General features: G+C 48.6%; 2 protein-coding genes across 3 annotated transcripts in view; one reads left to right on the top strand and one right to left on the bottom strand.

Annotated features, from left to right (window-relative positions):
• The window catches only part of LOC135903696 (bone morphogenetic protein 4-like), a 71,272-nt gene that overhangs the window by 13,914 nt on the left and 41,628 nt on the right, over positions 1–15,730 (bottom strand). Inside the window, exon 2 of one of the 2 annotated variants that reach the window (XM_065434041.1) lies at positions 5,376–5,456. The exons of the other annotated variant lie outside the window; for it this stretch is intronic. Coding sequence (XP_065290113.1) covers positions 5,376–5,456 — 81 coding nt within the window. The remainder of the gene's footprint in view (positions 1–5,375; positions 5,457–15,730) is intronic. 2 annotated transcript variants of the gene reach the window in all.
• Positions 5,231–15,730, top strand: part of LOC135903703 (natterin-4-like) — a 283,730-nt gene continuing 273,230 nt past the window's right edge. The window contains exon 1 of the mRNA XM_065434055.1: positions 5,231–5,475. Coding sequence (XP_065290127.1) covers positions 5,473–5,475 — 3 coding nt within the window. The 5' untranslated portion in view covers positions 5,231–5,472. The remainder of the gene's footprint in view (positions 5,476–15,730) is intronic.

Raw genomic sequence — 15,730 nt, 5'->3', positions numbered from 1 at the left:
TAAGTGTACCTAAAACATACTGCTACCCGCAAGCCCATGGCCTAACATTTCTTTGACTGTAAAGCTTTTCTTGTTCTTTTTTTTTAACCTGCCTACTTGCGTATGTATGTGCTCGTTTACAAATGAAATTGCTGTGTTGCAAATAGGCGCGGTGCCCCCGCTTCTTTTCGTCTTGTAAATTTATTCGAGACGCTGTTCAAATTAAAAGGAGTTTCTCGTGACGGCTACCCGGGCGCTTGGCAAAATGTAATTAACAGGATGTCGCGACCTCGTTTGGCCGCACAAAGTTTTCCTCTAAAATCCCTGGCCATAGACATCTGTTTTAGACCAGAGGGTTTCTGTATACGAAATTGGCATGCGTGAACACTCCCCCTATACCCCCTCTAACGCACGCACGCACACGCGCACACACTGTGTCTGTTCTTTTATTTACAGGCTCGTAAACGGTGCGACCTCCCTGAGGAGAACTGCGCAATGTGTACTATAGCAGTATAAGTTGTCGGTCCGCATCCACAAAGAACACCGCGCTTACTCGAAATCATCGCGTGGTTCTAATATGTTATTTGCCCTTTTTCAATAAAAGAGACCACATTCGTGTTTTAAAAAAAAAGACGTAAAGCGCGAGCTGTTTTACGAGAGGAGAAAAAAGAAATACCGACTCCTAGACGACATCGGCGATGGCTCGCCCGCTTACGCTCGATTTTACGAGCGCTTCTGCTCATAAACACCCTAAATGGTTCTTTCTCGCGAACATCGCTCGAACGCTCAGGTATTTTTAGACGTTCACTCGTGTAACTCCACAAGCTTTTAGAGTCTCTGGCGGGGAGCATAAATACCGAAGATTCTGGAATCGTAATTACGACAACGCGGCCTATATGGCAACTATTTCGAAGTCGGGGATGACGCTGGAGTATATGCGAACGACCTCTTGGAATTCGTGGCCTCGGTTCCGGCCGAAAAACATTCTGGTCACGGCCGTTTTACCCTATGCTTCAGCACCTTGTTCGCACCTCGAAGACCACGTCACATAGAGCCCCACGCGCAATCAAACAGTCACGTTCTCTCGAGGTGATGACGAACGGTATACAAGCGTATACATCTGCGCGCTACTCCGGCGCCATCTCGCAGCCATCGTCGCCCCCCTACGCTTTCTCTCTCACCCTTTCGCCATACCTACTCCTTCGCTTTCCTCCTCCGCTGCGCTCCGCGTTCGCTCTTTCATCCTTCGACGTGCGCGTTCGTTCGATTACGCCGACGCTCGTCGCAGGAACAGGTGCCTAAGGGCTCATTCACACCGGCGACTTGAGGAGGTCGCGTGACCATTTGCGACTCGCAATCAAAAAGCGACCGAAGGCGACTGATGTTCACACCGGCAAGCCCGGCTGAGCGCGACCCGCAAGTCGCAATCCCGGAGATTATCGTTCTCAGCGAGAACTCTCGGAATCTACGCGGAATTTGAACACGACGCCGGAGGAGGCCGGATGTAGACACACGAAAGATCACTTCCGGTGCGCCGCTGATTGGTTTATCAGTTTTGCGACCACGGTCGCGCGACTGAAAAATCGCGCAGAGAGCGACTGGCCCAAAATGGTCGCTTTTCAAGAAAGGCGACCGTTTGCGACCATTTACGACTGGTCGCTTTGCGACCAACTTGGTCGCGTGACCACTGTCAGTCGCCGGTGTGAATGAGCCCTAAGAGGTACGCTCTAAAACGTTGACGGTGGTGAGTTTCGAACCTACGAGCCCCCACGCAGAGGCGGAGTGTCCTATACCCGCTGGGCTAAACACCCCCACTTGCAGAAGGTAATAAATGTGTTGTACCGGTGGTACAAAACAAACGTAAAAGGAGAACAGTTTCTAGGCTTTGTTAAAAAAATTGATGATGCTGGAATAAAAGCATCTCTAGGAGCACATGTACAGCCGTCTTGGAGCACGGTTAACGTTAGGAAAATTCTGATTTTGCGAAAATTTACGCCAAGCACGCCACGTCCCCGATGCATTTCGGTGGTCGCGGGATGTGACTTTCGTTGGGCCGTTCCTTCACCGACCGAAATGCCACAGATCTCTGAGGGCTCATGCGCATCACGGTCCGCGACACAGACAGATAGGCAGTCAATGAATTTTAATCCTGGGGTTTTGAGTGCAAAACGACGATTTGATTATGCGGCAAGCCGTAGTGAGGGACTCCGGATTAATTTTGACCACCAGGGAGATATTTAACGCGGTGCCCCCCAATGCACGGGACAAAGGGCGTTTTTTTTTTTCATTTAGCCCCGATCGAAATGAGGCCGCCGCGAGCGGGATTCGATCCTGCGACCTCGTCCTTATTAGCGCAACACTATAGCCACCAAGCCTCCGCGGCGAGTGAACAGCCAATGAGTTCATAGAGATGATAAGGAGTTATGAGGGTTTATATGAGGATAATTACGGTTGATAATGGTTCGACGCGGATGGATAAGGTGATAAAGGGCGAAAAGGGCTTATAATGATCTGAGCAATTCTGATAAGGGTTTATAAGGGTCTGGTCATGTCCGACAATGTTGATAAGGATCGATAAGCATTTATCAGCATCTGGTCGACTGCGAAAGTTGATAACGACTGATAAAGGTTAATAAGGGTCGGATATAGTCCGAAAGGTTGATAACGACCGATAAGAGTTGCTAAGGGCTTATAGTGGTTGGATCAAATTTGATAAGCTTGATAATGACACCGGGCTACGGGGAGATGAATAAGTGGCACAATGCTTGCGCATACATAGATAATTCCAGTGGAGGTTTGCATTTTTTTTAGAATGCTGCTCATATTGAGTTACGCTGACGCACTGCGGTGAAATTCGCAGATGGCCGCAGGGGCAATGTCCGAAATTTCTGGTTATCGAGAGAGAAATTGAGAAAGTAAGGCGAGGAAAAGCAGGGGGGGGGGTGGCAGGAGGGTAGACAGGACGAGTGTCCGGTTTGCTACCCTACTATGGAGGCAAGGGAAAGGAGGGAGAGAGTGAACACCGCGCGCACACGGGAGGATGCGCAGGACTGCAAACAGTCACTCAGGCCGGTGCACAAAGGCCTGGCGTAAGAAGACCTTCGTAGTTGAGCCGCGACCTTGCGCAAGACCAATGTTGCGAAACTGTAACGACATTACGAATGCGCATAGCGTTTGCCAGTTTATCCTTATCGCTTCAGTTTCTTCTGACTGTTCCGTTCATAATTGTAACTGATGGTCCGGAGATACGTTAAACAGATTATGTGGCTTTAGGTGCCAAAGCGGCAATCTGGCTATGATTTGTTGACTGTTTGATTGATTGACTGCCTGGTTGACTGACTGATCGATAGACTAGTAGAGCGATTGGGTGCAACGCTCAAGAACAATACAGGGACTATGAGGGACGCCGTAATGGAGGTTCAGAATTACCACCGGCTACCCAAAACATGGTTCATGAGAGCATTTCATTCCGCCACCATCGGTTCACTGTCGCCGAGACCGGGAGTCGAGCCCGCGATCTTCTTCTGCTGAGCAGCAGAAACGGCGAGACAAATTTTGGGGGACGGTTCGGAGCGACGTCCGCGAATCTTCACTGACTGCCAGCTGTGTCCGATTTGCACGTTTTCGATGTTATACGCCGCTTAACAGAGGAAGCTGTTAAAGCTGCTTTCTCCTGTGGCGTCAGTCTTTGTAATCGCCATCATCATTTATTTCAGTGTTGCCACCATCATGTTCCCCTGCGCAGACCTTTAGCAACTTGCACGTCTTGAACATTGCAGCCAAGGTGTCCCGCTTAATGCTCTGATCGCCTTAATTGTTCGCGGTCTTGTGACTAAAATCGCGGCGATGGCTGCGAAACTGCGCAGTTTCGTATACATACGCGTGACGAGCACACAGTCGCCGACAGACTCCCTGTATGTCGCCTTACATCGCCCAGCCTGTAAAGAATGCAACCGTACCAACTTGGCCAGCTGTCCATACTTTCGGTGTCAGATATTCGCACATCCTATACACGGAATTTAATGACGCTGCTGATGGGTTGACTTAGAAGGTTACCTGAAGTTGCGTACTATAATGGCTCATGCGGGTAAGTATCCCGCCCTTATATCGACTATTTGCTGTTACTCTGAGCTTGCGTCGTAAGCCATGTGCGTTGAGTTACAAACACGTGAAGCCGACATACCCTAAAACACTGTGTGGTTATTGTGACATTATGGCATACCTGTGCGAGGCGCGCACCCCCCCCCCCCTTTAAACACACACACACACACACACACACACACACACACACACACACACACACACACACACACACACACACACACACACACACACACGAAGCGGTGGCTTTCCTGCACAGCATCGGATATTACGAGTGAAATGCGGCTCGCGAAGTATCCCGCAAAGCTCACATGTAAGCAAATCAATAGGCGCAGTGTGAAATGCGATATCCGACAAATGGCGCCAGCGCGTTTTCATTGACTGCGAACGAGTGCTTTCAGATCCAAGGCAAGCGCTGACACTCTCGTAAAGACTAAACAAATTGCGCGGATTAAACGTGCGAACCAGGCGCACACACCTCTATAATATTTGTCGTCTATCAAATCAAAACCTCACACTTTCGTCTACTAAAAAACTTCGCGAACATCAACCGCCCGCGCTCAGGCTGACCTGCCCCTCGATGTGGACACGATACATGGTCAACATGGCGTCCTCCCTCCCCAAGACAGACACAAATGGCTACGAGACAGATCAGCTCTAAGCAATCATCTCATTTCTTCCCTCTACATAGATTAAACTCGCGGAAGGCAGACGCGTAACTGCTCCCGATGGAACCGGAAGGAACACTTCGAACAGCAACAAACGAATATTTAATCGGCCGAAGAACACAACGCAAGCATATCAAAATATTCATCGCATCCACGACCGCAGAATAACTTCACAGAACACCCATAACGAAGAGCGAACCACCTCCATGAGCGAACGCTCCTGTACATAGGGAATCCATGGTCGTGGCGTCAACGTCACTGCGGACCTAACGGTGCCGGCAAGCCCCGGCCGCGTCGCCGTGTCCCTGTGCTCAGGGAGCGCGCTGCGTACGGTCATTGGCCTGGACGTTCGGCTGATTTGAGTGCCGTGCGCACAGGCGTGCTCTAATTGGTTGAATTGCGTAACCTAGGCACGGGTGGTTCCCCAGCAGACGATATGTAGTTAGGATATGTAGGGATAACCGGGCAGTCCGTGGGCGCTACTGAGGTGGCAGGACGTGTGCTTGGGCGCATTGACCTTTTCGCGCTTCCCGCCAAGCTGATTTTTGGCGGGAAGAGAGCGGGACATGTCGGGCACCGTCTCCTTGGCTCGACGAATGTTTTCGGTAACTGCGTGAGTGGCTCTACCTGTGTTCCTCGGCGGATGGCGCATTGGTGTGTCGCAGTTTCCCGTGCTTCTTCTGGACAATGCGATGTGTAGTGGTCCTCCTGGAGAGCGGATAAAATGGTGAGTCCGTAGGTGAGTCTGCCGACGAAAAACCGTTGCTCTGTTGGCGGTCGCCGTTCGTACGCGCGTTTGTCACTCGGCAATGATTGTAGTAGTGCGGTTATCTTGTTTAGCGCTGATATTGATAGCGGTTAACAGCAGAAAAGCTTGATCTAACGAATTGCACGGAGCTCTCGGCCGCTAGCACTCCGGTGCTCAAACAAGTCAGAATTTAATTGAGATGACTTCTTTGAATTCTTTTTTTCGGATTTGTTGCGAAAGGAGGGTTTGTTGTGAGAACTGGCAACGGAAGCTTTTAAGGGCTAGCTTGCTCTTCGGGAGGCAGCCGCTTTTCGTGTGTCCTTTTATGCTTGTCTTTATTTATTGAACAGCATGCTCCGTAGTTTTGGTATGACGGGTGCTATATGACTGTTCGTCTTTCAGCCCGGTCACAGGCGAGCACCATCAATAGGACAATGTTTTGAGTAGTAGCGTTTATTTATTTTTCTTTCTCTTCTTTTTTTCCCCCTGTTTACGTCATATAGGTGACAGAAGTATGTTGCTTGTTGCAGGCGTTTACGTTAGCTTGTGATGTTTACGAGCTTCGCTTTCCCTTTAAATGGGCTAATTGCTAGCAAGTGAAAGCAAGTAAAACAGCAAGTGAAACCCGCAGAAAACTTTTGTGCAGTGTCGTGTTTCGCACTAGCATAAACATGTCGCGTAAAGTTTATTTTGCAATGTCTAACCTTCGCTGTATTGACCTTTCAAGCACAAACGTCATAAGCGGTCAAGTTGTCGGCCTACCTGCCTACTTTAATGAATATATCGTTAGATGCACGATGTTTGCAGCTTGTTTTCGATTGTAGTAACTACACCATAATTATATTATTCTTTATTTGCGTGCAGCGCAGTGTGTATTCTATTTTAAAAATACAAGCGTAGTTGCCGACCAATTTTTCAGGTCCTGGGTTTTGTGGACCCTTATTCAGAGCCCTGACGCCCACCTAATGAAACATGCAACGGTAGGCGAAATTTCGGCCACCGCATGCATGAATATTTCGTTAGTAAATCGTGAAAATTTTCGTTGCCATGTGGCGCGGTTCATTACAGCTACGAATTTAGAGCCGGTAGAGTGCCTGTTTGCAGCATTCCTATACTGGACATGCTATGCATTATTTAAATCAACCATCAACTTCTCGAGTAATCAAATAATTGTGGTTATTTTCCCCCAAATTTTAGTCTTTTTTTTTTACTTCGAGTCTAGCACTTTTAGGATCTTAAGGTTGTCAAGTCTATGTTCACGGTGAGGGGACCCTAGTTCTTGACAAACTACGACAAAACGAGTAGTTTGGCTGTCAAATCACCTGTCTGTCCATAAATCGTAACTGAAAACAATACTATTAATCCGAAATCACCGAAAATAGAGAGGAAATTTTGCCAGTGGGGCTTTATTTTTGGTTGGAGATACATGTTAGCACCGATTTTCGGTGCTATAGTATTACATGAATATTACTAACTTTCAACGCTCAGTCGTGACAGGTCCTCTGAAGTGCCGCTTCACTTATTTTTCCTGTACTTAAGTATGTACTGGCAACGAACAAGTGCGTGAAAGGTTTATGTTCATTTTCAGTGACGCACGTTAGCTCGTCGAAATGACCCGAGAGCTTGAAGCTTCGCGGAGCCGTTTCGGTGGCGCCAGCTCGAGTTGAAAACGTCTACTGCTTCGGCTGCGTGGTTCTGAAGATTCTCTGACATCGCGGACCACCTAACGCGCTTACGCGAGTTGTTCGATGACCTTTTATTATTAGAGCTCGTGTGTTTTAAAACGTGTCACGAATTCGCGTTGGGGCCTGCACTTGGAGTGGTGCGGGTTGTGTTTGCCATTTGACGTTAAGTCCTAGCTCCATATGGCTCGAAATGAGAGAGAGAGAGAGAGAGAGAGAGAGAGAGAGAGAGAGAGAGAGAGAGAGAGAGAGAGAGAGAGAGAGAGGGGTACGGAATAGAAGACGTTTGCGCAGTTTGCTCCGTGTATCCCGTATGGCTGACGTCCAGACATTTAAGGCTGTGAAAAAATCTCGCGGTACGCGAGAGCGAGCTCCAGCTATACCTGCGATATGAAAGCAGACCACGTACTTAATAAGAACTATAGAGGTGCAGGAGCGCCGGAAAGCCAAAAAATATTGCGGCGACTGAATGGAGCCAAGGCGAAAAGTGAAGCAGGCGTTAAGCACTCCCCGTACGTGCGCCGATCCCGGAGATAGTGCAATGCCGGGCCGACCCGCGGCGGAGGTGCAGTTCGCCATTAAGGAGCCCACATACACAGCTTCACTGGTCATCCTTCACATAATGAAAGGGCACTGAGTTATTTTCCTGAGTCCAAGCGCAACTTCTATATACTGCCCTCCGATACGCGCTTTTTTGGCGGACACCCACTGCTGGTCTTTATAGCGTCAGCTGGCACGGCCAGTTCGAGCCACATGAGCGAAATGGACGAAAACGTTTAAATATGTACCACCGTTTATATAAAGCCTTTGAAAAATTTGTATCATTCATAGTTTGTGCTCGACGTATCGCCATTTTATAGAGTATTTTTACATACGGTAATACCCTCCCCCCCCCCCCCCCCCCGAGTGCCTTCTTTTACTCCGAAGCTGTATACGGCTAGGGTTCTGTATTTTTCGTGCGCGTCAACAAAAATGATCATTATCAATGGCTCGTACCCACGTAAGCACTCATAGCCCATAAGTAAGCAAAACATGCAAGGCCTCGTATAGCCCCGTTAGGCAGAGGCTACAAGCACTCGGCTAAGTGAAGCAAACAGTGCTCACATTGTTTCTAATCACGCATACAACATAAAGAACAGCGTGTGGAAAACTGCAATCAGCAGAGGTTCATACCCGCGGAAGCAATGACTCATAGCCCCGTAAGGTACAAGTGATATTGGTGAACAACACATGGACTGCAGGTGGCGTTGCCATATACGCAAAGGACAAATGTATACGTACATTTGTCCTCTTGGCTCGCAAGAGGACAATGCCGGCGATTGTGAGGATGGATGCCTGTGCCGCACAAACGAAAGACGGAATTGTGATATCCACTGCGCATATATCTCCAGACACACCTAAGTTTTATATCGAGACGTTCATGATCACGCACTTTGCATGGGTTAGCCATGATGACACTAACCCTGCGATCATCGTTGGAGACTTCAATGTGGCCATTTCCAAACCAGACAAGAAATGGTTCACTCAATTTGTGCTAGAAAAGTTTGAAGTGCCACGCCAATTCAAAGCAAGCCCGTGAAGCGGCGAGGAGACAGAATCTCCGGACCTCCTCGGGGACGGCCTAGAAACAGGCCACGAATTTGCCGGATTTTCAATAAAGTTGTTACCACCACTACACCAATTCAAGTCACCCAACTAAGCAACAGCGGTGGTGTGTATAGGTTTAACTTTGACCACGATTCTGTCTAAGGTTGTATCCGAACCAATCAGTGTATATCACAGTAATCACAAAGCTATCGTCACTGCCATTACCAAAGAATGCAAATAAATACATTTACCCTTCTCTAACCCTGTGTGATGTGCTACAGCTTCGCTGGTCACAGAGTGTGATGGGGAAAGGTGGCAACCATAAAGCGACTGTATGCGAGGACGAAGTGCTAATAGGTAAGCAGAACTGGTCCCTCTGGAAGCAATGCATGTAGTTGCCGCTTTTAGTGGGCGACCTCGTGTAACACAGTAAAACCTCTTGGGTGAGTTGTTTGATATGTATTGAAGACATTGTAGCGCAGAAAAAAAGAAAGAAAAAGAGCGTGTAACAAAGTGTGTTACAAAGTGTGCTACACATGATGCGATCGCGTCAGCTGGGAACTTGTGCGAGCTGAACGATCGTGTTGCAGCCTTTCGCGTCTTCGCTGTATGACTCGACGCCGCCATTCGCGAGTACCACGCTGTGCCCCGAAGCGTTGGAAGCGCTCCTCCTCCAGTCGTCGGCCGGCGGCCGAATGCGGATCACGCCGCGACGTCGCCAACTGATATGGCGTTTACCCAAGCGGCGTAAAGTAGCTTGTCTTAAGAGAGGCAGCGATGAGTGCATTCCATTAAGATATGGCGTGTAAATCAGGCTTGCCGAGACACGCTAGACCAAGCCTGGCTGGCTGGAGGTGGGACTACTTTTCTGCGCGGAGACTCGCAACGCGCGTCCGGAAAGACAAGTAGTTCGTGCTGGAAATTTCGATTCTGGGGCGATCGTTTTTACTGCGGCCTTTACCTGCGAACGCGTTTTATTTTCGCGGTGCTTTGAACCGTTGCTGCTGTTGGCGTTCTTTCTCGTCGTGACGTGCTGGGATGGAACGAGACGCCTGTGTCAGCGGAATCTAAAATGAGGCAGCTATAACTGCCCGCCTTGGTGTGACGCGATAAGCGTCTTCGATGACAGCCGATTGCTCAAAGCCCATGCAATTCTCGTTGGCCCCGTTTTGTGCCCCCTCCTGTGTTTTATAGAAGCGAGCATGATGTTGTTAACTTTCAGGTACACAAAGGGAAGCTGAAAGGTTTTCCAGAAAAAATGAGTGAACATCTGTACATAATGGTTTTCAACCCTCCGAATTCGAATATCGTATCGAAATTGAGCGAAAGAAAGCGGAAATATATTTTATTGCGACGAAAAGTGCAGCAGCGCACACGCCCAGCTCGCGCGTCTCGTTTCCGCCTGTGATTGGTCGGGCGCCTCGTGACGTCAACTCTAGTAACCGACCGCTGCCGCTACACATGAAGCGCGGTGCCAGGTAGTTTGGCGCTGTTTTTCTGAGACGGTAATGGAAAATTTAGAGAGACTGCGTTTTTCTGAGGAGTTCGGCGTTACTCCCTACATGTACGAGCCGATTGCGAAGAGCCGGCCTCTCGAAGAAGCAAACGATGCTGGTGCGAGCAGTGCTTTCGACGCGAACGAAAGCAAAGTCTTGGGATCTCCTCGTGTTGGAAATGCTCTTTGGTGAGTATGTTTTTTGCAAAGCGATCTAGTGATCTCGCCAATCTTTCGCCGATCTAGTGAGCTCGTTTCCGGTCAAACAACTGTAGTGTTGTGTTCCTGCATGCCTCCTCGTGGAACGTAAGCGGGGATGCGATCGTCGGCATTTGTGCGCTGTGCAAAGCTGTCGGCAATCTACAAAGACGGTTTAAACGCGAGAAAAGCTTCCCGGTTCATGCAGTACGTGTAGTGACCTTCATCTGTTGACTACCACGTTGACTACCACTCACGTTGATTACCACTCACGTTGACTACCACGCACGTTGACTACCACTCTACATACACGCAGACGCACGAACAAATGAATGCAGGGTCGATCGAAGCAGATTACGACGGCACGCACGCAGAAACAAGCGCGGTCAGGCACGGTCGCGGACGCTGCGAAGGAACAAAACACTAGAGTTGACGTCACAACACCGCGGTTTCCGGTCTCCGCTCGCATCGTCAGCGTCAGCAGCAGCGCGCGGCATTCGACGGGGGGCGGAGCTACAGCGCAATTTCAACCGACGATTACGTCGCTCCTAATTGAACAAAAAACCCGAATTCTACCTACATGGTTTATAAGGTTCCCGCATCCGTATATGAGCGTCTTATTGAATTCGACAGACTCTTCATCTTCCCTTTAAGGGCAGGAAAGAAAGCGAGATATTGCTCCCCAATTTGTCGGTTTGAAGACGTACACGCTCGTTGAATTCCTTTGCTGAATTATTTACAAGCCTTAACGTCATCAATTTGGCGTCAGGCCTGATGTCACAGTGGAACGCTCCGGGTTAATTTTGTAGCACACTCAAATTTCTCGACTATAGTTCTCTAACGTGCACGTAAACCTAAGTACACGAGTGGTTGTTACTCCGTCGGAGTTAGGCCTCTGTGCAATGGGGCCAAACCTGCGGTCTCGTATGGTCGGCAGTCGAACTTCATTTGCGAAGGGAACGGGCAATTTGTCTTTCCGCGCGTAACTCACCAGACGTATAGTTATACAGTCGGCGTACACGTTGGTACAGAGATCATAGCAATCATATCAGAGATATGATTGCTATGCAGTTGTATTGATTGCAGTTGTATGATAAGAGATCATACAACTGCAGTCCCATTTCAGCTGGCGAACTCGCAGGTCAGCAGGAATTAGTGTAAACGAGGAGCTCTGTATCCTTAGTGAGATTAGTAAGACAAAAAAGTAAACTTAGTAACTAGGGCGTCATATGGTTGAAGTGTCAGTATAGCGCTATAGATGGAGTGCGAACGAGTGCAACCCATTCTGAGTATGCGTCAAAATATGAATAAAAAAAGTATGAACTGCGTTCCCCTGTTTGCGGGCGCAAATAAGCGCAAATAAGCGTCGAAAGTTTGGCGCGGGATGATGCTTCTCTCCAAAAAAAAAGCCAAACTTCAACCCGGTTCTACATCTCAGCCAGGGAAACCCGCAATCCTCAACAATTTTATTTTCGAGCAGCAAACAGTTGTTTCAAACATTTGTTCCAAAGCGTTTGCCCCCAGGGACCGGTGCCTCTGCGTTTCAACCTCGGCGTTCCGGCAGCTGAACGACTCGGAATCGCCTCCGTCACATTTTTTCTTCTTCCTGCAGGCTTTCACAACTGTTGCTATCTTTCGCACTCGATGTAAACGAATATTCGACTGTTTCGAAAAGTGACCGACCTATCGAACCGAATACGTATCGAACATAGCAAGCATTATACTCGATTCGTATTCGAAATTTCGAATATTCGCTTGAGCAGTCTCACCGCGCATTCAGGAAACGTACGTGTCGGAGCGAACTGCATGGCGCCATCCTTGAGCGCTATATACACGGTAAAATAATTTAACCCTTAAATGCGAAAAAAGGGTGTAAATGTGTCGATAACTCACACCCTTAGGGTGCGATTTATATACACCCTAAGCGTGTGAGGTATAGACACATTTACACCACTTTTCACTTTCAAAGGTGTAAATTATTTCACAGTGTACTTCGGGCCCAACGTATAATTCAGTCTCTCTCGACGGGCTTGCGTCGAGATGTCGCTTCGAGCTGTATATAGGCATTCGCATATACCGCTGCTTTACGAAGTTTGCGGCCAACCGCATGCATACGGGCAACTCGTAGAAAAGGCGCACACATTCGCTTGAGGTCAGCTGCGGGAATAGAAGTAAATAAATAAAGAATATCATTAAAAAATTTCACCGATTTTATTACGCGTGGCTGCAGGGGAATTCGAACATTGCCCCGGCTCTTCGTTTTCTTTCTTTTTCCACACGGGCTTGCGTGCATTCAAAATTAGTACGCTGGAATGTGTTGCTGTCCCTGACGACGGCAAGAGTAGTGTGTATTTGCACAGAGAACGCTACATAGCTTGATTTGTGGCGTCCACTGCTATGCATACCATTTTCTTTTTTTTGCTTTCTTCAAGTATGTCGAAGATGCGCCGTAAGTCTAGAGCCGCCGAGCTGCATATGCATCATTCCCTTACCTATGCTGCGTGCATAATTTCTCGGAGGCTCGCTTGAACGCAGCTGCGTGCGACAAATTTTAATGCCGACGAGAATGAGGTGTACTGCGTCGTCACAATGCAGCATCCGAGGCACAGACCGCGCATAAAAAAAAAAGAAAGAACGAAACAAGGAAAAAGAAAAAAAAAACGTTATCTTTATCGATTCGCCCTGGCTCTGAACTCTATTACTGCGATAGCAGCAGGTTCTCAAAACGGGGACACCGGTCATCTTCTGCAGGAACGACTTCCTATACGATGCACGTAATGCGTGCAACGCCGCTGGCAACGGTATACCCGTCACGCCTGTGCGTTGTGAGGCGCCTGGCAGGGGGATGTTCCTGCTGCACAGCATAGCATCTAGGGACCGTAGCCTTGCGTTCTGCGTCCCGCTAACGTGCTGCACTCGTGGATTGCGCTAGCAAGACTCACCGCATGGACATCGTCCATGCGGTGAGTCTTGCTAGCGCTGTCAATGCCAAACTGCCAAATTTGAAATGCGTTAAAATGACGTTTAAATGCGCCGATCCAATGAGGCACCATTTTCTCGCCTTCCGTCGCCTTCCGCTACAGCGTTCAACATTTTTTTTTAGCTCATTAGCACCTTGGAGATTTCTCTCGCCTCGTGCACATGCGGTGGCGCCACAATCTACATGCTTTTGCACGTTCCACATTTTTAAAAACCGTTATTGTTGCTCCACTTGACTGCGCAGTTCTTGTTACACTATTTCTGCTCTGGAGAAGACAAACCGAAAGTATATGATACACTGACTGACAGGGAATTTAGTGTTTCGAGTGTCCGTTTTAGTGCTATTTATCTTTACCGTCAAATCAGTTCCGTAAAAGCCCGAAAAGCGGAGGATGATCTACGAAAGAAATTGCCGTCTATGACTTCTAGCAGGAAGCTACGAAGATTTAGTTGCAGGAACTATCTAACATGACTGTTTGCCAAGAAGGGGAGAAGGCAAATAAAACATAAAAAAGGCAGTTTCGCCCGTAGGGCGAGTCATTGACACCGATGCATTCGTTTTATCCGTCTGCTCTCCCTGCCAGTTCTCCAGGCTGTGAGTCGCGCCATGCACATATGGATCTATAAAACATGCGCCATGTGGCTGTCCTCAATACATGGAACGCAAACAGACGTTGGTTAAACCTCTCTGCCCGTCTCCACAGCCAACTGTTTTCAGAGGACTGTATTATATTGGGCCCTCGGCGTGACTGTAAATGACTGTATATTCAATTGTTCAGCCCATCGATTCACTGTGGCCACATTCTTCGCAGTCGTCACAGGCCACCGTGGATGGCCTAGCTGTGACTACTGCGGGGAAGAGGAAACCGCCATCCATATTCTGTGCCAGTGTCTGCAGCATTGTGCGCAGACGCGCTCATCGCCGTTGTGCTCAACAGGTTCGACGACCTAATTCTGTCGGAAGAGACAATGCTCCAACGTAGACTTTGGTTTATCCTATCAAAAGACTGTTAAAGCATTGTTGTGCTTTTTGTGATACACCGGCCTCGGTGAACGCCTATAAGACTTCCTTTCTCTTTCTTCCTTCTTTCCTCCTCTCCCTCCCCCCTTTCTTTTCTAACCCCAATTTCCACAACTCACGCGCAGGGTAGCAAAAATGGTGACTTGCTTCTGGTTGACCTCCCTGCTTTTCGTGTATCTCTCTTTCTCTCTTGCTACCGTACCGTATATGACATTGGAGAACTGGCACACACCTAGTTCACTCTGCAGCATTTATTGCATTCCCTCGACCCATCTATGCAACAGCGGCTTTTTATCTTCTGCGAAATGAGGAACAATGCCGTGCCGCTTACGCTTGGGCGTCGCGTTCATCAATGCGTGTACGTGTTTGATTGGAATGGCTGATAGCGCTGACTGCAATGCCTGCGGTGTCGAGGAGACTGGAAAATCTACTGTGCTTCTGCCCATCTTTTGAAAGTCAAAGACATGACCTCTGCACAGCTCTAAATTAGAAAACAGTTCACCTTGACCAAGATCTTGCGAACATGGCCTCGCATATCGCAGCTACAAAAGGCCACAAAAGCACTGCTGCGATATTTCAAAGCTACCGGATTGAGCGACCGTAAGCGAACATAGAGCAGGAAACTGTTACCACGTCGGCGATATCCACAGTGGACTTTTGCTTCTTCTCTTGATCTTTGCCTCCCCTTTCCCCTTCCCTTAGTGTAGGGTAGCCAACTGGGCTCAGTCCCGGTTAACGTCCCTGCCTTTCGTTTATCATTCTCTCTCTCTCTCTCCTGGCGGCCTTAAAATTGGATATTTATAAAGAGTAAAAGTCTGGGGGCACTACTAATACCGTATTTTCCAGCGTATAAGTGGTGCCTATTTTACAAAATATCTGCTAAGTTATGAGTAAACCTGCCCGTTAGGCGCATTGCCTTTTCCCTTTGCCCCATCTTGTTCTTCTCTCTTTCCCTCTTCCCACAGCGCACGGCAGCTGGCTGGAGGAATGCGCCTCAGGACGAGATATCTGCCTTTCGTATCGTTAAAATATTTATCTCCCTCTCTCCGCGCACTTTCATTGCACCGTCCCTTACACGTCGTCTTCTGCGCTGTAAGCTGCGGCGCCCACTTTGTTTACAAACACTTAGCCGCAGAACACCGCTATGCATTCGCCGTGCCGACTGCCCGACACAGCTTGAGCGACAACGACGCTCCTCGCAGGTTTTAGTGCGGCAGCGTTTTATTCGCTTCGGCGCCGATCGTGACCGCCATTACAAATCACGCCTCGTAA

This window comes from Dermacentor albipictus, chromosome 9, assembly GCF_038994185.2.
Source record: "Dermacentor albipictus isolate Rhodes 1998 colony chromosome 9, USDA_Dalb.pri_finalv2, whole genome shotgun sequence".
NCBI classification, from domain to species: domain Eukaryota; kingdom Metazoa; phylum Arthropoda; class Arachnida; order Ixodida; family Ixodidae; genus Dermacentor; species Dermacentor albipictus.
This window is presented reverse-complemented; position numbering and strand designations above follow the sequence as displayed.